General features: G+C 28.4%; 1 protein-coding gene across 3 annotated transcripts in view; it reads left to right on the top strand.

Moving 5' to 3' along the window:
* The window catches only part of LOC135922278 (dynamin-1-like protein), a 30923-nt gene extending 9481 nt beyond the window's left edge, over positions 1-21442 (top strand). For 2 of the 3 annotated variants that reach the window (XM_065456685.1, XM_065456686.1), the window contains 8 exons: positions 586-678; positions 1239-1637; positions 5028-5246; positions 8553-8822; positions 13340-13400; positions 14125-14231; positions 17357-17461; positions 21105-21441. In XM_065456685.1, coding sequence (XP_065312757.1) covers positions 586-678; positions 1239-1637; positions 5028-5246; positions 8553-8822; positions 13340-13400; positions 14125-14231; positions 17357-17461; positions 21105-21158 — 1308 coding nt within the window. In that variant the 3' untranslated portion in view covers positions 21159-21441. Of the gene's footprint in view, positions 1-585; positions 679-1238; positions 1638-5027; positions 5247-8552; positions 8823-13339; positions 13401-14124; positions 14232-17356; positions 17462-21104 lie in introns of all 3 variants that reach the window. The other variant, XM_065456684.1, reaches the window with a different exon arrangement.
* Positions 21443-22930: the final 1488 nt, after the last annotated feature.

Below are 22930 nucleotides of genomic sequence, written 5' to 3'. Positions count from 1 at the left end.
CACAGGATGTCAAAAGGTTAGGCTGGCCAGAACCAGTCAGTAATCATTTTTAACTATCCAATGTAGAATATATTTTATACAAGTTGTCCATCCGAGCCCGTAAGAATTTTTGTGCAGATAAAGACATAAATTTGCTTAATTATCTATCTTAAACATTTTCAAAACTTTGGACTAGCCCGTAAAAAATATTTTTAACAATTTGTCCAACCCTCCTGAAAATCGTTTATCCCAACATAGTTTTGGGAGGGGACGTGATAATACCCTTTATTTACAACCATAGTCAAAATGCAATTTTATTTATAAATTATTTATATTAAAAATGGAGATGATATATGTTAAAATTTAAAATTAGCTCTGATAATTTAAAAATTAATTACTATTATTTGTTAATATGGTAAATAAGTAACGAAGGCTAAGGCCAACTAGAGTGTCCTAGCGTCTAATCGTTTGGTATTCATTGTATAAAAAAATGTTAAAAAGAATAAATTTGGCTTGCTATATTACAACATTAGGCAATCAAACGATAAATCTGGTATGAGCTTAAACTAACCCATGATCCATAAATTTTATATGTTTTAATTTTAGCAAGAAATGATTAGATTTCCCTCTCTTCATGGTAGAATCGTAACGGTAGTCACCGAATTGTTAAAAGCACGAATACAACCCACAAACTCAATGGTAAAATTTGATTAAATTTTTTTTAGTTAATATTTTTATCCAATTATACAAATCGCAGAATGAATGATTTTATAATGTAAAAATAATAAGTATAACCTTGGGGATTATGAACCCGTAATATATCACTGTGAATTAAATCTAAAACTTCCTATTCCCATAATATTAAAATATGTAATATATTAAAACGTTTTCGCTAAAATCTTCGATTATCTTCTAATTTATTTTTCTTCTACCCTGCTATATAACAATGTTTTATTTGAATCTCTGGGATATATTTTTGAAGCCATACGCGCTATCATTCACACAGCAATCATTTGTTTTTAAAACTTGGTCAGAGTATTGTTTTTTAAAAATTATATTGGGTAGTGAAAGCTTGCATTATCTTTTCTCATTTAATTTTAACGAAGGTATAGTCTGAGATTCAAATCTAAAAAAAAAGAAGTAGTTTCTTTAAAATATTAAACTTGTTATTTATCCTATCAACATACCTAACCTAGTAACCTTTATTAAACTAACTTAAAATATAAATTTATAAATCTATAAATTAATCGTTTTTTAAGGTACAAAATTTAGTGGGCATCGAATTGGCCTACATTAATACCAAACACCCCGACTTCACCGAAGCCATTTTATTCAACTCTATCCTACAACAACAACAACAAATGAATTTACAACCCCAACCCAATGTTGAACCCGCCCCTTACCTGTTACAAGATATTAATAGTGGAAACTTATCCGACCTTAGAACCGTCAACAATTATAGCAACGATCTCGAGGCCTACAATATGAATAGCAATATAATGTCCGGAGATAATAACAATCCTAATCAAAGAAGTAATAGTAGTATATTTTATTACAACGCCACAGAGCAGTCCCTGCTCAGACCCAGTACTGGAGCGAGTAGCATTAACAAGGCTGCAGGCGGCAAACGGCAACTTCAGATGCCTCCTCAAAATCAGGTAATATCATTAATTTATGTGTTAATTGGCTCTTAATTAATTTTTGATCCACTATACGCATATGGAATCATTCTAATCCTATATTTTAATTTTTTTATTAACCCCAAGATAACCATAGACATCTATTAGGCACCTTTAATTTTAGGCTCTTTGCACCGTTATCATAAATAGCTTATGTAATTACTCTGGTACTCTCATTCAATAGAGATGAAATTTAAACAAATCTACAATTTTTTATAAGAATAAATTTGTTAACCCTTGATGCTTTTTTTATAAAAAATCCGTCAAGATTAGTTTAATTTTGAATATTTAGAATAAAGGTCTACAAATGCAAAATATTTAGGCCCGGCCTGGTTGGAATTTAGCTTTTGCCCGGCCAAATTTGTATCCGGCTTTGCCCTTTTACAATTTTTTTACTAAGCTGGCCCATTTTTTTTAAATAAAAAGTTTAAGCCGAAATATATGTAGTTCACTAAAATAAACAACTATTTACAGGGAGTGGTTAAATTTAAAACACTACACTTTCTGAATTATCACTTCTATCTCATCAATAATCCAACCCAATATTTTTACCTGGCTCAAATTATTTTTTTTCAGTTAAGCCGGGCATTGCGAACGACATCTAGTTTAGAAAACTCTAAACCTAATACTTTTTTTCTCTTAAAATTTCTTCAATTCTTCACCATTTCCTTTGTTCTTTTAGATGGTATTCATCAATTATCAATTTATTTTCTAACATTAAACTGGCTTTTTATAAAAATGGGACTTATTCGATAATAAATATTTAGCATGGCTCTTAAGCAATTTATACGAACCTTTCATATATTTATCAAATATCTAGGTTTTTTTACTACTTGAGTACTTGTTATTTATAAGATTTTTGTTTGATATTTTAAATATTTTGTTAGATTATGTTTTACAATACAATAGTTGCTGAAATGTATGATAATTAAGACTAATTTTACCTTATGGCTTAATAAAAAATTTTTTAAAAAAATTATTGTCAAACTTTTACAACTCAGGGTGTGTGTATGTATATAAAAAAATACAAGTTATTTTGAATACATATATATATATGTCGCTAGTTATGCGAGGTAAAATGAGTTATCCAAAATTTTCACTTGGGGATTCGAAGTATTTCAAATTCAAATCGTCTACACAGGGGCAATTTTTAATTTTAAAAAATCTTATTTTACCGAAAATGATTTTAGAGTAACTTACCCTATAAACTTGTCAAAAATTTCACCATCTTGTGTATTTGTTGAGAAATTTTATAAAAAATCCGATATGTATGTCGTATTGGGATTTTAGAAAAACTCAAACTGATCTCGTGAACGGGTTCAAACCCCTAGGTGGAATCGTTATCAATACACCCATGTTTCCACCATTAAAAATTAAAAAATTTCGCTCAATAGATAGATTGTTTTGTAAAAATTATATTAAGATTATAAATTACTTTTCACATATTAATTATTTTCTTATTATATTTAATTTTAAAGTAGCACCAAGCTACCAACCTTTAAAAGTGGCGAATTTATCCTTTATGCGAAAAAAGGTCTCCCTCTGTTAAACACTAATTTATTTGTAATAGTAAATATTATGATAATAATATAGTAAAAATCAGTAACAATTTATTGGAATACGGGGCATATCCAAAAATACAACAAAAAAAGAGGAAACAAATAATTGGCGATAAAGGATTTTTTATCATGAATCGTAATTTAATCGAGCTTAAAATATTACACGAGATATCGTTCACACTTAAATTTAATAAATAAAAATACCTTAAAAGGAATTGAAAGTCTTATAAGAATGAAAGATGTATAAAAAATATTTCAACGGGAAGTGGTCAACAATATGAAATCAATCAATCGCACGAGGTATGAATGATTGCGACAAGATTCGCAAATTTATAAATGATTATATTAGTATTGAAATGGTGTCCTGGTTCGGCTTCTTTTGATGCCAAACAGCTTTTAAACTAGGACACCTATTTTGGTTTGTTTTAAGTGCTTGATCGCATTTTTTCTTTTATTTTTTAGACTGTTTCGCCGAAGCTATATAGTTGGAGACTAAACAGCCGGCTCTTTAGTAATAAGTCGAGAACCAGTACACACCCTAGTAGATTTTATTTCACTAATTAATAGCCCATTCCGATAACCTATTTTATTCTATCTTAAATTACTATATAAAATCTTTTTTTTAAATTGATTGACATTAGGTATTTGACAAATCACCCAGTATTTTGGTCGATCATTTTTAAAATTGAAGTTGGGTATGAAGGTTAAATAGATTATATATTTTAATCGAAAAATTAAAGCTTCGACTCATATAGAACCGGAGTTATGTTATCTTCAAAGTCTAGTATGAGCGCCATCTTAATTTTAAAATCTCAAATTACTAGTTAAATATTATATCATTTTATATCCCTTAAAATTCTCCTTAATTAATTTATTTTATAAATATTTTCAGTTTTGATGTATTTACGCGAAATAAAGAAAAATTATAGTGAGAAGAGCCTAATTTGATGCGATGAAACTCGTCAAATATATTACTGGCGTTTATTTTTTCAACTTTAAGTCGTTTTTTTGAACGCCTTTTTTAAAATAATCTGATATTACCGGAAATTTCAGAATATTTGGAATACCTATCTTTTGAATTATAGACAATTGCCTTTAACCTTTGAGTCATTTATGATTTATATAAAAAATCTATGGAAAAACTAATATAGATTATATTATATCAAAATTGTCTTAAATTCATAGGGTACCTATTCCCAATATGATGGAATGCATTTCCGGTAAAATCAGATTTTAAGCTTAAAAATCGGGCTCAAAAATGGATTTAAATTTGAAAAATAACATTTTGCCGGAAAAAAACATTGCCGCTAACAACTATAAATACTTTAAGTAAAAATATTAATTGAGAAAATAAGAATTCAAAATTTTAGTTCTTTATCATTTTGAGAATAAAAATTTTTTTAAATAAAAATATGCGCATTTTATATTTATAACTGATTGACCATTAATATTTATATAATATTATTAGAATTTTTTTAAAAAAATACATTTTTTGCACCCCAATAAAAAGAAAATAATATTAGAATTATTATTTACTAGAGCACCCTCTAAAAAACTAAATGGGGTTCATTTGGTTTAGTAAGATTTACTCTTTTTTGGCGTTTCTAAACAATGATTTGTGTTGGGTTGAAGCTGCTTTAAATGGAAATATTTAGGCGAGCTCAAAATTAAATTAAGCTTTTGCTTCTCCCTAATGACACTGTCCTTCTGATTTGCTTCAAGGGTGTGACTGCTAGTTGGGTTTCGAGAATCTCTTTTTTAAAACGATTTTTTTTGTTATCTTAATTTTATGTTTGGATCTGAGGCCCAGGCTCTTACATATTCCGAGTACATTGTTAACAAGTATCTGTGGCCATTTGTGTATATGGGGTTGACCCGAAAGAAATTCAGGCGAAATCAAAAAAATTCTGCGCCATTCACATTCAATAGGAATGGGAGGAATAACGATGACGATGATTTTGAAGATATCAGTAAATGGGAATCGTTTCGCAGATCGAACTCATACAAATATGAGAGGGCAATGCAAAAGGTGTGTAAAAATAAATATAAAAGAAATTAGTACATTATATACACATATACATATGATATATGATGCTTTCTTTTTATATATGTAATTCATTTTCTTAAAAAAATTAGATAAAGATAAATATTTATTACAACCTATGCATTCCATGTCAAATTAGACATCTCACAACTCACCTCTTTCAATTATTTTAATAAAAATTTGTTGTTTGTTTTGGTTAGATTAAAATGAAATTTTTTGCTCATTCACAAACACACGATGACATTTACTCTATTTATGGTATTGTTTAATTTACGAAAATCGTTTTTTGCCCAATTTCGCGGTTAAATAATTGGTTAATAATTAAAAACTTAATCAATCTGAATGTTAAATTTTTATATACATAATTAAGTCATAATTAGGGGGAAAAACAAAAATTTTTTTTTATTGTACACTCATAATATGACCGGTTGAAAGTAGAAAATTAAATTTTCAAAATGATTAGAAGCGCAATTTCTTTTTTCCTACTGCGCGTACTATTTTTCTAATAGTTTCTTAAATAATAAGCGTGGCTACTTTATTTTCTCAAAATATATCGTGAATAATGTAAGAAAGACGTACTGATAGCGTTATATATGAACGTTTCAATGTCAACAAAAAGAGGGCTTTGATTTATAGCTATTTTGAGGCAGTATAATTGATTTAAAAATAATATGTTGCTTAAAAAGAGGGGCTTTATTTAAAGCCATTTTGAGGCAGTATAATTGATTTAAAAATAGTTTATATGTTTAAAAAGAAAATTATATTTTTTTTATTAGTAATACAAAATCGCTCCATTAGAGCCGATTTTTAGAAAACGGCTAACTCAATACTTTAGCTAGAATAATCCATAGCCCATATCTATCTCGCTAATAGATGTCTAAACCTTTGTGCCATCTATTTTTCTGGGTAAATAACTGAGTTCACTGTTATTAAAAATCGGCTCAAACAGAGCTATATCGTATCACTAGTGTTATATCGTTTATAATGTCATGTGAACAATATTTGCAATATTTTTCTAGAAAATCAAGCAGCAGCGTTAATAAAAAAATTTAGTAAATAAATAGTAAATGTAAAAGAGCATTAGGAAAACAAATTTGAGTGCCTAGTTATTTTGAACTTTTAACTGGACATGTGATGCGCATGTGTAGCAAAATTATTTTTGTTGTTTTTATCCTCTAGCAATTATTGACTTAGTTATAAATATAAAATTTAATATTCGAATTTATTTATTTTAAAAAAAGGATCGATTTTGTATCGTAAATCCCAATTATTTTAAGTGATATAATTTGTTAGCTAGATAAAAAATTTATTTTTGAATCTAACTAAGAATAAATGAGACGTACTTTAAAGTTTTCTTTTGTCAAAATTGAAAAGGAATCATACGTAAATCTCCTATTAACATCCCATACTATTCCACATCTACGGAGGTTTAAATTTTAATATTCATTTACATACGGTGAGTATTTTTTTTCAATATTTAGCCAGGTCCGAATTTTTTAAAATAAATTTATTTTGGATTAAATATTTTTGTAAATTGTCAGGGAAGATGGAAAATGAGGAATAATGAAAATAAAACAATATTAGAACGATTTTTTTAAGAGTAATTTGGTATAATTTAAATTTTTCTTACAAAATCGTCCCCAGCTGGGTTTTGTAAGAAATAAATATATTTTTTATGCCCGACTCGGTCCTGGTTTTTAATTTTTCTATTTTTAAGCCCTCTCTTAGGAATTAAATATTTTTCAAGCCTAAGATCATATTTTTTTGTAATTAACATAAAACTGGTTGTATTTTATCTTTTTGAAAATTAAATTTAATAATTGTTCATTTTTGTTTTTATGCAATTTTTTTTTATGATTCATAATTTAGGGTCCATCATTATTTATTGTACTTTATTTGTATTCTCATTTTCGCGCTAAAATAACACGACTAAATTTAAACTCAAGAGAAATTTTTTTCATTGACTAATTTTCTATTTTAATTTCAATTATTAACCTCGCTTTGACCATTCTCAAAATATTAATATACTAATTTTTCAGAAATATAATTAATAATATAACATCATTACCACAAAAACTTTTTTTGCGAAAGTGATTATCGCGAATGTGTTTGCGCTTAATCATTACCGCGAATACATTTGCGAGTCAGCAAAAACATTACTACGAATACATCCTAGTTATTACTGCTTAAACATTACCGCAAATACACATCGCATAATATATTAAAAACAAATGTATTACCGAAAAGGTATTATCGCCAATGCAATTCAAGCTAAAACCCATGTGGACTAGACTTAGAATAATGTTAATTAATGCATTAAAATGTTCTTCTTAATTTCACCGAAACTAGATATGGGATGAGAAATTAGATATTACCTTAGATTAGTATTAATTAAATGTTTTGCTTAATTTTATCTCACCTAAGCGTCGCCTAAGGCCTGGTGATTATTATTACCCATCGTATACATTAATCAGATGCTTATAGCAGGCTCGTCATTAGAATTAAATATATACTTATTGCATAATGTTTTTGCGGTGTTGACACGTAACCCGTTTAACACGTGTATCAACCTAATACACAAACCGACCATTAGAGGGATTGATGTTCAAAAATTATTGTTTTCTCTTTCATCGAGCCTCGGAAATACCTCAGCTTATTATTTTAAAGTAAGTCGGACCTTATTTTATCTTTTATTGAGAAAATGACACTGCACAGCATTGTAAGCTTTGGAAATGACTGCGATAATTCGAAGTCGTTTCTCAAGACTATCCCGGTTTCATTCAATTTTCGAACCATTATTAAATTTGAATTTTTTCTTTGATTGTTTATCTAATATTTATATATACTTTTTTTTGAGTAAAATATAAAATTTATCTTTGTTAAATGAAAATGACTATATTAAAAGGAAATATAGTATTTATTATTCAAAAACTATTTTAAAAAAAAAATTAATGATTAATTTTAAAAAAAATAGTATTTATTTTAAGTCTTCACATCATATGGCTATGCACTAAAAAAAATAAACTAAATACAGATGGAATTTTAAATTTTATTAATAATTTAGCAAAAAATATAATGCACCAAAGGAGCATTTTAACCATGCATTCACAGCTATCGCGAATTCGCGGCGAAGTATACGAAAACACAGCATATTTTGTATACTTCCTTGCGAATTTGCGTTAACTGTGAATGCAGGGTCAGGGATCTTATGCTCCTTTTTAAAAAAAAATTATAACTTTTCGACTAAAATTTTATTTAAAAAAAATAACTAATTCGTTATCGAATAATTAGAAATCGTTCGAGCATCCTAAAAAACAACAAAACGTAAATTTAATATCAACAACTAATAACGACAAAATGAATCCGAATAATCTCGAATCTATCCCCACCGGCCAGGAGGTGAAAGCAAACAATGCCGGCTGGAGATTGTCGAGTTGGATGAAGAAAGATGTTTCGACATCGCTTCAATCCGAGCCAACTACCCTGGAAAGCGGGACTATTCATAAATCACAAGAACCGACTCGCCCTAACACTATGGATTACTTTAGCACACTAGCCGAGGTCTCAATTAAACAAAAAAACTTTAATTTAAGTTTAGACGGTCGAACTTTTAACAATCCATCGATGTGTTATTTACTTTATATAAATCAATAAATAACAAAGCTCCTCACTTAATATCGTATTACTTATAACTTCTAGACTCATTAACTTGTAGCATTTTAAAAAATTATTTTATTTAAAATATTTTTTTTTCTCCTATAAAAATATAATACTTTATAGTTAGAAGTTCTGACGGATTTATCCGGATCAGATTAGCACAGAATCTAATTTGAACCAGACCCGGAAATTAATTTGACATTTATAGAATCTTTAAAAAATATTTGCGACACTTGGAATTGTAAAAGTTTGACTTAACATTTTATCTGAAATATATAAATATATAGACATTATTATTAATAAAATATGAATGTTAATGTTTTATTTAATTTCACCTCTTTTTTTACAAGACTTAATTTTCGGCATATTGTTTTGTATTTACAATTTTTTTTCAAAATTCTTCTTATAAAAGAAATCATTATTTAGTACAATTTAAGTATTTTTTAAAAATAAAAATTTTAACAAGAAATGTAAATTAAATTTATCTTTAGAATATTAGGCTTTAAAAACCTTTTCCTTCCGCCCCCCCTCCCATATTGTATATATCGCGATATAAATTAATAAATTTTGTTGACTCTGGTATATAGCTAAATTATGGTGGGAGAGAATATACTGTGGGATTTAAAAAAGTTGGTTTGGGAACCATCAAATGAGTAGTATCCCAGGAATAATAAACCGACGGTTCCCAACATATAGAATTTCGGTAATCATAGTCGGATGGCCTTGTTATCACAATTCTGTGCTCGCCACTCTCGCTTTCCACCCACGAATCATCTATCGCGGGATCTCGTTCTATTATACCATTCCAAGTCGGTAAAACGGTTTTAGGCGAAACGTAGTCGAGTTGTCTTTTACCTGAGTGTCTTTTTCGTTGAACACGATGCAAAGGTTGAATTTGATTAGTGGCATCGTCCACGGTTGTTAATTGTTCTAACCAATCATCATTCATTTTATTTTCTTCTCCGAATGAATCGTTTTCATTGATTTCTTCTATCATAGTATTATGGTCTGGGATTTTTTCTTGTTTCACCTGTTTTTTTGGCCACAGAAAACACGAACACGTTTTGCAACACCCGCAAATACTATTGAATATATTATTTCCCTTCTTAGGATTCGATTTTTCGGTTATCTCTGCGTAGTTCGGCAAATCATAGGTGTTGCAAGATAAACGTTCGGGACTCCAAGAATTACTATCTTCTCCTGATTTGTTGTTGTTATTATTATTCTTATTTTTATCTTTGTAAGTTTTGCTCTTCCTTACTTTACTCCTCTTTCTTTTGTCTTCTTGTTTAACATCCAAATTATTAACTTTGCCTAAATTCGCTTTAGTTTCGTTGTTTAATGCCTCCTCTTGTCCTAGTTCTGTCAAAAAAAAAGGCGGATGAATGGCCGAATTAATTGATGAACTGTTACTTCTTATAAAACTTTCGTCGATTCTTTCCTTATTCGCGCCAATGTTCTCGTTATTTAGGATCGAATTTTCTGGAACATCCTTAAATCTGAGCTCACATTCAGGCTGATTATTGATTTTTTTAATTCGATGATGGTGATGCCTCGAATGAACGCGAATCGAATTTTCGTCTTTATCTAAACAAGCTTGATCAATGTTTGTTTTATCATTTAACATGGTGTCAGCTGGCAAAGTTCGCGTTTTTAGATTTTTAATCGTCTCTACGATTCTTGACATATTCACATCGGAATCGATAAGTTTGGCCTTATCTATATTCCTGGGTTTCGTATTAGTTTTCGTAAGTACGGGTTGTGATTCTGGCCAGAGTTCTGGAGTTAGTGGTTCAAAATAACTGTTGCTTCTTTTCCAAACATAACCCGTTAACTCGGGAGTACCTTTTACCTTCTCCAAATGTTTGTTTTTAACGCTCAAATTGCTTCCGACACTTTTACTGGACGCCTCTAACTCGTCCCACGCTCTAAATGCGTTTTTATTGGCCTTGCTTAGCTCAATCGCATTTCCAGTCTCGTTAACTTTGTATCTCTCCATATCGGCCGAACTTATTTCGTTAAAAAGCTTGTAGTCGGCGGCGTACATGTTCACGTTAATATTAGCATCCGGTTTGTCGGTTTCATAATTTTGTTGTTTCATGGCCAAATCGTAAGCAAGCGATCTTTCCTCCAATTCCTCGTTGGATATAGGGGGCCTTTGACTCCCTATATTCTCGTAATCCCAATACCAGGTTTCAGCTGGGGCGGTGACGGAGACATTTGGGTTGACTTGAGGTTTTCCCGAATGGGCCCTTCTTATTTTATCAATTTTTTCTTTGATACGTCGGAATAGGTTAAATGGGCCTCTTTTCTTAATCTTACTCGGCACGTTCCTTCGACTGCGCTTAGGAGCCCCAGTTTGTTCCCTGGTCATCGCCCTTTTCATCTTAGCCCTGATTTTTCTATTTCTCGGCGTTTCGCTTATATAATAAACTCGTCTTTTCCTGTACACTTTGCGGACGTAGAAGAAAAAAAGGAAATATGTGGTTTAAAATTAAAAAGTATAATATCTTAAATCTATTAAAATGGCGGTTACTATTTTTTAGAAATGAAAATGAACTTTGATCTACGTCTAGGGTTCGGGTTATACAAACAACTAGTTACATAATAACAATAACAAAATTCTAAATACTTATCCCATAGTCCCGCAGGCAATTCACTATTTTGCTAAATAAATCTATTCGCGTTTGATTTGAACTAGAAGGATTTGGTTGTTGTTTTGGACGAGACCATATGCAACCCATAAACGGGTCGCCCCTAACTAGAACGTTGTGCTCTGGTCTTGATTCCTCTGTTTCAAGGTTCGATTTAAATTTTTTCCAGCGATCTTTTAGTTCTATCACAATAACCAGTAATTTGAATTGTATAGTTTGTTCCAGTTGAATATGTTTCGACGGAAAGAAATTTCGCCCTAATGATAGCTATTATAAGTTTAGCGGAATATATTTTGTACACATCCGATTTAAATTGAATTTTTTTTCTTTCGTGTTACTTACATCGTGAATGCATTAAAAATAATGACTAATTTTACCTATTTTAAAAATATTTTTTTATACTTTAAAAAAAACTAAATTGAAAAGAGCAAGGGGAAAAAAAAATCATTTTTATTAAACGGAAAGAAAATCTAAATGTATGCCATATAAGTTTGTATATTTTTTTATTAATAATTTTTAACAATCAGTTTAAAGCAATAATCAAATTTATTAGTTTTTTTTAAAATTAAATTGTGTAATAAATTAACCTTATTTTTTATTTTCTTTCATAATCTTAAAATACAATCAACCCCTAATCAATTAACTAGAATATATAATTCTTTTTTATTTTGTTTGCTTTTCTTTCTTTCTTCCTTTTTTTATTGCAATATAATCATAAAAACGATGTCTATTAAAGCTAATGAATCTAAAAGTTTAAAAACTGATCTGGTTTTATTTTTTAAAATCGCAAATACCCCAATTATATGTCAAAGATTATTCAATTAATTTTATTTTTCCATAGATAACTTTCTTATCGAATTAACGAATTCATCATTTCCACCTATGCTTTTGCATGTTTTATCTAATATTGTTTATTATATTATCACTTTTTTTAGCGATAATAAATTAGGTTTTTATTTTTTTTTAAATGTCAGAATTATTGATCTACTAAACTAAACAAAACAAAAATGTTTTTGTTAGGCATTGCATTTGTAGAGTAAGCGCATCTAAAGGGTGATATCGTTCTGAATATCGATGTTTTTGTTTAATTTTTGGTATCTCGTCGTCTTGGGAAAGTGATGTCGCGTTATTTTTTCTATTTACTTATAACTACAGGCTTATTTTTTCTTATGATCGAATTGGGGTATTTATTATTATTTGTCGCTAATATTGGATTAGGATGGATAATTTGAATTATGAGAATTAACTGATTATTGATATAATAATCTTGTTGATGTCATGAATATGATCGGGCTTTCCGCTATTAAAACATTTTTTTATACTTGCATGGTAGATATATATTGGGTCTTGAATTTATATTATTGGGCTTCCCTGGAATAACGAATAGGCATTAAATAACCTGAATTTTATTTTTATATGGGTATAAGTGATATATGGCCTATTTCCTGACAAGCACTGCGACGTATAATACCCTTGTATAGTCTTGGTGGGTGTTTATTAAAATGAATTAGGAATTCGAATTATGATAAATTATAGGCACAACCAAAAAAAAATTTTGTTCGCGTTCAATCTAAGAACCAGAACCTCTCTAGTTTTTATAGGGGCCATAGAACCGAAAATTAAAAAATATTTGAAACCGGAACAAAATATATTTTATACTCCCTTAGCTTTCACTTAATAATATCACTTATGCCTCTTTATAGAAAAACATAATACATGGGATGTTTCATAATAAAAGTTTCATATTTATTAATATATAATATAAAGAATTCTCAAATTTTGGGTAGAAAATTGTCTCCCAGAGAACAGCGTGATTGCGAGATTATTGGTATGTTAAAATATTATTATCGAATCTATAATGTTATTATATTTTACATATGCCCTATTTTCTTTTAATAAAAAGAATTACTTTTGCTTCTCGTTAGGCACTAGTCGACCTTTATATAATAGTCCTAGAAGTCTGCATATGGCAAAATTTGTAGGCCCGACCCGTGCAAATCTAAAACCTGTCTGGTTTCATTTTTTTTACTAAGGTTGCTTATCCCGGTTTTTTAAAGCAATAATGATGAGGAATTTAGGTTTCATGATTTTCTTATTATTATAGCAATAAACATAAAATGTTGATTAAAGTATAAGTAATCGTAACTATGAATGAATGATCATAGTAGCATCATTAAAATTATTAGAAAAAAATATACTATTGTAACAAATATTTGTTCTTCTATTATCTATTAAGAGCGCCGGCGGGCATTTATACCTTATTCCCTCCCGGCCCTTTATTTTTTGCCCCACCCAAATAAATATTTTTCGGACTTGGGCCAGGCATTGCAAATTCTTAAACAGTCCTACCATGCATTCACAGTTGGCGCGAAATCGTGCGGAGTATTAAAAAATATGATTCTCCGCGAATTCGTGCTAACTATGAATGCAGGCTAAGTTCCGTTTTTTAACCCTAGGACTGTTTACATTAAAGTCGAATAGAGCTAAGGAAAAGTTATAAATATAATACGATTAATATAATAATATATTAATATTATTTTTTTGTGATACAGAACGTTTGATAAAAGTTTATTTCTTGATTGTCAGGAAAAATATTCAAGATACCGTACCCAAAGCAATAATGCATTTTCTCGTAAATTTCGTTAAAGACAATCTACAGGTATGGTATTATTCAACAAAGTCTTTATTAATATAGCTTTTTTTTAAACCTCATATTCAAACTTAGATTTTATCATTTCAAATCTCCCAAAATAATAATTATCCATTATAAAAAAGATTTTTTAAATGACATATTTAAGCCATGAATTTATAACAAAAAAAATTGATCTAAGAAATTTCTTCAGATTTGAAAGAAGAAAGAAAGCGCTTAAAAGTAAAATATTTGGCTCCAAATGCGAATGCCATTACCCAGGTGTGAGTAAATAATCCCATGCTAAAAATATATTTTAAGCCCCATAATATACTATTTTTTTTTCATTTTGAAACCAACCCTACCCCGTTATTTGTATTTTTTCTAGAAATTAAGCCTATGAGATAAATAATGCACATCTCACAAACCTGCAGGCACGACTCTAAGCCCGGCCCAGGTGCAAGGGTTCGTATTTAATTTTTAATAAAAAAAATAACAAGGCCGGACCTTATATTTTAAATGGCTATTACATCTTGAAAATTTTTTAAAAAAAATAATCAGGGCCGGGCCTGAAAATATAAAAACTTAGCCGGCAAATGGTACTTCTGCATGTTTCTGGTATATCTTATAACAAATTTGAAAAATCATAAATAAAATCAGGCCTTCGCCTTGATCTTATATATATTAACATCACTAACTTACATCAGACATGGGCCTATATGTAGATTCCTTTTTATTTTAACCAATTTTAACATTTTAGTATGGAACTATTTACCGGCACGATTTTCAAAAATATTAATTAAACACCAGACCCGATATCTAATAATAAAAGAAGCGTCATTAATTCTTTTACAATTTTTTTTAATATAACTTTTTAATATTGTTGTTAAACAGCCCGATTCGTGTCGATTTATAAAAATGGCGTCAAGATTTTATCCACAATAATAGTATGTAAGTAGTGATAAACGGCTAAACCAATATTTTAGCCAAAAATATTTAGCAAGCCTGTAGTTTTGCTCATAGCCATTTTTGAGGTTTTTAACATCACAGTGTGTAATCCTAGAGATTTGGCAAATAGAAGTTCAAACCTTTCCGCCACTTATGATCGAAATCTCCAGTCTTGCATATTATTTTGGCTAAAATCGTGATGGGCATTTTTTATCGGGTCCGTTTAAGCCTTTCATGCACAGAAATTTAAAAACAAAAGGTCCTATTTTTCACAGGTATAATTTTTATTGAAAATATAGTAAAAATCTCATATATTCGTTATAATTGTATTTTTAAAATTATAAATATTTCATAAGATTTTACAAAAATTAAAGTGGGACATCGTATTTATGATTTATTATTCATGATACGGTTTAAAAAAATTTCATCTTTAAGAGAGAAAATGCCACAAATCTAAAACATCGATAACTGTTGAACAATATGAATATCTTCTCATTTGCTCGGATCTTATAGGTAAATATGAGGCGGCACATCTCCTACTTCCCCAAAAGCACTTTTGGGCTCTGCTCCTAAGCTGGCTACATAAACTATCATTTCTGCCAGCATACAAGTCCTTAAAGTTTTTCATAGCCATACAAGGTCAGACTTTATAAGGTTTATCGAAATCAAATGATTCGTTTTGAGGGCAAAAATATTATTATCGTTTGTATGGATATGGATAAGCAGCCATTCAAACCTATTTACAGGTAATAGTTTGGCTATATATTGATCGTGGAAATCGGGGCTAAAATATTCCATGTAAGCTGGTATTTTTCATCCCCATTAACATGTTTATCGCTAAAAAATTATTCCAATTTCAAAATATTGGCAGATTTAAATCTATAAAATAATAACAATAAATATAAGTACTAAGGAAAAAATATTTATTTTAACGTTTCATACTTTGGACAGCATATAAATTAATTTGAAATGTCAAAAATTTCGGAAGAAAATCAGATACAAATAATTGAATTATATTTTTATGGAGTTTCAGCATCTCCTACATTTTTTGGTCCATAAGTTTATTAAAGTCGATAGATGGTGTAGGAATTAATTGATGATCATTTTTTATGTGGGAATATATAATAAATCTACGAGGCATATTTTCTTCTGAAGCAGAGGATTCATCAATATAATTCCTTTCATCATTTGACGGCAGGCATTCTGCATAGTGGGATTCATAGAAACCCATTAAATAATATAATTATTAAAATTGAATGCATATATATAAAAAAATGATATATATATAAAATATTACCTTACCAAATTGAATACTTTTACATATATGAATTTATAAAATATCCGTTAGAAAAATCTGGAAAAAAATACGAATAAAAATCTCAATATGGTTTAACGATAATTTTTTTAAAAAATGTTAAATAAACATCATTTATTTATTTTATATAAACCAAATGTTTTAAGCTTATGTAATAATGAAATAAAACCATTTTAAAGGGTTATATTTTGGCCTAGCAAGAATGAAAGGGTTAGCAACACTACTTTTTGATATTTTATAGCGGAACCAACATCTATGCTACGAAGAATAAATGTACGAAAAAATAAATTTACGATTAACAAGCTTTTTCATTAAAAATGAAAAGGCATATTTTTACGGGCATTAAATTTAAAAATCTGAAAAAAATCTTATAATATTTTTATTTTCCAAATAAACTCAAGTTTTTGTTTGGATTGTATTTCATTTTTAATAAATCGGTTCAGAATACCGTATTGTTAACGGATACCATATGGTAGTGGATACCGTATTGGCTATAGTGTCACTAAGGAGTGTAGAGGTTCGAGCCCTCTGTAAATTTGGGAATTTTTTTATGCCTAAAAATTAGGTCATTTTGAAAATGTTAGCTAAAAAAAGGTAATTTTGAAAATAATTATAAATTTTTTTTTATGCCTCTGAGATTGTAAAGGCCAGTGACTTCATGCGTATTGATAAGCATAAAAAGATCATTCGGTGCATCTATGAAATTAATATTTTTAATACGATTTTTTGATCAATAAAATACTTAAATATAAGCGAAAAATAAAAGACTTAGATTTAGTCCAAATTGCAACTAGTTATCATTATTTATTAGATAAAAATTTTTTTTATTCGATTTCATTTTCTATTTCAATTTTTTGACAATTTATAAAAATCATTACTAATTCTTGTATAGAGCCAACTAGTTAGCAAATTGTATAAAAATTGCGAGTATGAAATTCTCTTAGAAGAATCGGATCACATTGCTCAACGAAGAAAAGAAGCTGCCGATATGCTTGAGGTATGATATAAAATTAATTTATTGCTAAGACCTTACTTTTTTCCCCCATAAAAATCGGGTAAACGACCTCTTTTATTATTATTCAATGGTTTCTAATAGGTAGGAATATGCCATGCTATGACGAAAACAAACCCTTCGATAGTCCAGTATTTATTTCTAAACAACCCCATTTCATATTTTGAGGTTTACCACTGTCACACAAATTTTCAATTATTTTGAATATTATTTAAAATCGATATAGCTAAGGATATTAAAGTTTTTGAATAAAAATTATGATTTTTGAAAGATTTTTTATGCATCAAAATTACTAAAGATATACTTAAAAAATTTTGGCAAAATTTGATCAAAAAAATATTTTCATTTGAGATTTTATTTTCATACTATAGGTTTACCTAAAAAATATTTTTTAGTCTTTCAGTTTATGTATGTTGAAGATTTAATTCTGAGTTTAAATCTTAATAAGAATTTTTTTTTACTAAATTTGAATAAATAAGCAATATCCTTATATCATCCTCTCCTTGATCTAGATCGGATCAAAAACCAACCTGAAATGAGGTTCCGATTACGAGCTAAGACCGATAATCTGATCATTAACCTTTCCTAAACTGAACAGACTTTCGTAGAGCTAAAAACACATTGTTTTCCCCAATTTTATCTCAAAATTCCTAATTTCTAATTTAATCTTGTGTTACAACATTTGTCAGCGTAGAAAAGGTCCCCAATTATAATGTAAAAATAATACACATTAGAAGCATATTATAATCTCTATTTGTTTTTATTATGAATATAAGACGCTATTTAGCCGTAAGCACCTTATTCAGATTTCCCATTACTCCGAAGACTCCTCCATTTTTCTCAAAAAATATGGAATACCAATTCCTCTAGTTTTGTTTAATCAACCTAAAAATCGGCTAAATCTAAACGTTTAATAACATTAGACTAGTTGACTAATAGATTCATGTATTTTGAAAAAAGTTATGAATAACTGTGAGATTGAAGTTTCTAAGATTGATTTATAGACACGCGATTTTTGCTAATATGCACCCGCATTGGTTTGAAGATTATTATAAAATAAATAATCTTATTCCTACCAATCGATACTCATTTTTAAAATATATTTCAATTAAGATAAATGTTTATTGATCATAAATCTACATGAAAAATATTTTTTTATTTTTTACCCACTATTATTTGAAGTACTAATCATGGAGACGCGCTCAATCATTAAGATAATCTAGCAATACTCTGATAAATTTAGAAGGATCTTACCATAAATTACAATTCGATGTTGAATTATATTTTTTTATGTTTTTTTTAAAATGTTTTTTTCTTAATTTCTAGTCGCTCTTTCAGTTCTTTATCTAATATATATATGTAAAATATTTAGCGACCTTACCTATTAGTAGACCTGTGCGCCATGTCGTTTATTAAAATGCGCAAAATTTTTTGAAAATAATTTCCATATTTTATGCATTTTTATTCTAATAATTGGTCAACAAAACAGTTGTGAATTTTTGAGGTCAATCAAGATTAGGATTAATTTTTATTTTATACCTATTTTAACATATAATTATTTTGACATCCTTTAAAAATTCAATCAATCAAAAGTCTATTAAATATCACAACCAGATGGTATAGTATATTAATATGCTTGAAAGCATATCTGGAGCAAATAGAAATTTAAATAACTTTTTGATTGGGAAACACTATCTAAAATTTTGAATCAAATCTAGTAAAACAACTATTAGCTTTGCCTTCAAAATTCAAAAAAACGGGTGAATTTCTATATGCACAAAAAACTTTGAATCACTTTTTAGACATGAAATTAAAACAAATTTAATAGTAAAAGGAAAATATGCTTAAAAAACTTGAGTTGCGATTTCCGGTTTGTAATGTGCGAGAAGAGTATATAAATATCTTGATTTATTGATTTAATTTTTTATTTCAAAAACAATCTATATATTGGCTTCTCTTCTAAACCCAAGATAATTGAAATTTCTGTCAATATATAACAGAACAAAATTACACAGCGTCGGAATTTATTATAAATTATACATTTAGAGTATGGTGATATTAGGACCTAAATATAGCGATTGAGAATCAAGAGGAAATATTAAAATAAAATTATTTTACAAAATTATCAACTAATCAATCAACAATTACAAATTGTGATTCCACTTTAAGTGATAAACAAGAATGCCATATTCTTCTCAAAAAACGTCATTCACAAAATATTGATGTTCTAAATTTTCTAAGAAAAAGTTGATCAACCTAATCTGCTAGCTAAAAAGTTTTTTGTTTTCCTGCAACTAGAACACTTAGTGAAATAGTTTTCTCTACAGCTGGGTTGACTATGAATTCAAAAGGATAATCATTATGTCCGGAAAATAAATAAAATTAATTATTTTATACATAATAATTATAAAATTACAAAATTGATTTTGTGAGTTTTCTCTTCAATAAAGATTTAATATGCCGAGATATCTGTAGTGTTACTTTAATTTAATTTTTCTTAAAAAATTTATATGATACAAAAAATTATAAGGCGGCTAAAAATCGGCGCGCCGCTGGCCGTCGATGGTTTCATCGGTGTACAGGCCTATCTATTAGTAACTGCACTTATGAACGGTTTTTTGCACTTTAAAAATCGATTAAATACCACAGGCCAAAATCGATCTAAATGGTTTATACCTTTTAAATAATAGGAGAGAAATCACTTTGGTTGAAAATTTATTACTAAATGAATTGGCATAACCTCAAAAGAAGAAGGACTTCTCTGCAGCTTTCATTTATTTTTTTTACCTTCTGCAATATTAAAATTACTTATTACGTTAAATATAATGTCGCTAAATAATTTTTCAAGAAATTTCAGTTGTACATATTATTTTTTATAAAAATGCGATACATTATGTTTTAATAATGAAGAAAGAATTTCGGATCAAAAAAATAATAATTTTTTTATTAAATATATTAGATTTTTACAATATTACTTATTTTTAGTTCTTCTATATTTTTTATTCTGCCAATGGTTTTACTTATTTCGCTAACTATATCTACCAAACGAAAACAGTTATTAAGCACCATAATATATATTATATTTTGATAGAAGTTACAATGAAGACCAAACATTTTAAAATTCGCCCCCCCCCCCACAATTACAATAATCAGAAAAATAAGTTAATAATTAATTAAAATTAGTTTAACAGACCCCAAGGCCTGCAATAAGTACACCTAAAGTCCTCCAATCAAATTTATGGAGAAATTCTCCACCTAACATCGTTCCCCCTCTTAGAAAAATTCCGACTTACCCTGCGTTCACAGCGTTGGCGGCGAAGTATACAAAATATGATATAAATATAATATTTTTACCTTCATTTTTGTATAACTCGTCGTTAATTCGCCCTAACTGTGAACAGGGTTACGCTTTTGGAATTAGTGCTTTAAATCGTTGACCAATAAAATAAAAACAAAAATCCCTAGAACTTATCTTATCTAGAAAACGGTTGAAGCCTGGCCAATAAAATCTAAAGGGGGAGGTGAAATCTACCCTTTCATTTTTATCCTCTTGGTTAAGCCACTGTTTATTAAGTTTACTATTATTTCATTTTACATATCAAAGTTATTAAAAAAATTACACTATTAGGCATTGCAAAGGGCCAATCAAATTATCAGTGAAATTCGCGAAACTCAAATGTGATATATAAAAGAAAAATACCATGATCACAAATAAATTAATTTCGCGATTGTATTTTATTTATTAGACGAAAATTGTCACAAAAATGTTTAGTTAATGTTATGCTTTTAATAACTTGTTATAATATTTAAAATCTTTAAAAGGCATTATGCAAGATTAGAAATAATTATTGTAATATATTATTTATAACCCATTAAGCATGATTATTACTTATTAGTGAATATTGAATAATGAATTATTTTTATATTGAAAAATTGAATTGTTAATCAGCGTAAAAATTGTTTAAAATTATACAATTATATATTGTAGTCTCTGTAATGAAATCATAATTTCACTTCAAACTAAATAAATTTATTTATTTACTAGTTCAGAATATATAAAAAATTGGGTTTAGTAGTATTAGTAGTGCTTATAACAAACCAACTTTTAGCATTTGTTCAAAGTAACTGGTTATATTCTTAGAAAGGTATCTAGTTATATTGCAAGATAGTTTATAAATTATTTATATAACTAATCATTATTATATAAAATGATACTAATTTTAATCAAACGAATCTAAATGAAATGCACTACATAAAATAAATGCGCAAGAAAAAAATATGCCAAGATATAATTTATTTTTACAGGAAAAAATATTTATTTCCCTAAAAAATATATCAATAACTATATAATATTTTTTCTTGAAAGGCTCTTAATAAATTTTTATCTGAATTAACTAGTTATTTAAAAATTAGTGTATATTAGGGGTGTTGGTTTTTTTCTGAAAAATAAGCTTTTTTTCTTGAAAGGCTCTTAATAAATTTTTATCTGAATTAACTAGTTATTTAAAAATTAGTGTATATTATAGGGGTGTTGGTTTTTTTCTGAAAAATAAGCTTCCATAGACTAAACAAATTTCTGCAAGAACAATTGATGCAAATAAAACATTACTGTAATTTTAGATATTATAAATCATTAGTTACAAGAATATATACTGATATTAACATATTTTAAAAAAACTAAAATTTACTCTGATTACCTTTGTTCATTGCACTACCCCCCCCCCCCCAAAGATGTAACTAATTATAATTAGAAGTTATAATTTTAGTGAGTTATGATCATATCATAGGCGAGGCGTAGCCAGGGGGGGGCAAGGGAAAATCCCCACCCCTTCAGAAATTTATCACTTTTGTGAATATCATTTTAAGCTTATAAAAAAATATCCCCCTTAGTCCTCCCTCCACTCCCTGACCCCCCCAAAAATGTATGTATATATTTTAAACAATAATTTGAAAGAAAGAATGTAAAAGTTGATATTTTTTATAAAACTATTCATCATAATTTATACATTTTTGGAAAAAAGCATTTATATATAAAAAAAGTGAACCAAAAATGTTTTTTAATAAATGGAATATAAGCCAAAGATAAGTCTTAAGACAAAAGTGAAGCTCCGTGAAGTTGGCCGAACATTTGGAAGCACTAACTGTGAATCATATATCATTTTTTAGTGCTTATTAGTGCTTCAATCCGTATAGTAGCCGAATTTAAGGAAAAAAAGTTATAGGCAAAAATAAAAATTTGTGCCAACTTTACGCTTAAAAGTTGATTGAAAGCACTAACGATGAAACTTATATCATTCTTTAGTGCTTCGTTAGTAGAGGTTAGTGCTTCAATCACTTTTGTTGCCGAATTTAAGAATAAAAAGTTATTGGCGAAAAAAACAAAAATAAACAAATATTGGCGACGTGCCAAAACAAAAACTAGAGTAGTACTAAACATCCGGTTTTCGCCATTAT

Source organism: Gordionus sp. m RMFG-2023, chromosome 1 (genome assembly GCF_954871325.1).
Source record: "Gordionus sp. m RMFG-2023 chromosome 1, tfGorSpeb1-WG-v2, whole genome shotgun sequence".
Classification (NCBI taxonomy): Eukaryota; Metazoa; Nematomorpha; class Gordioida; order Chordodea; family Parachordodidae; genus Gordionus; species Gordionus sp. m RMFG-2023.
This window is presented reverse-complemented; position numbering and strand designations above follow the sequence as displayed.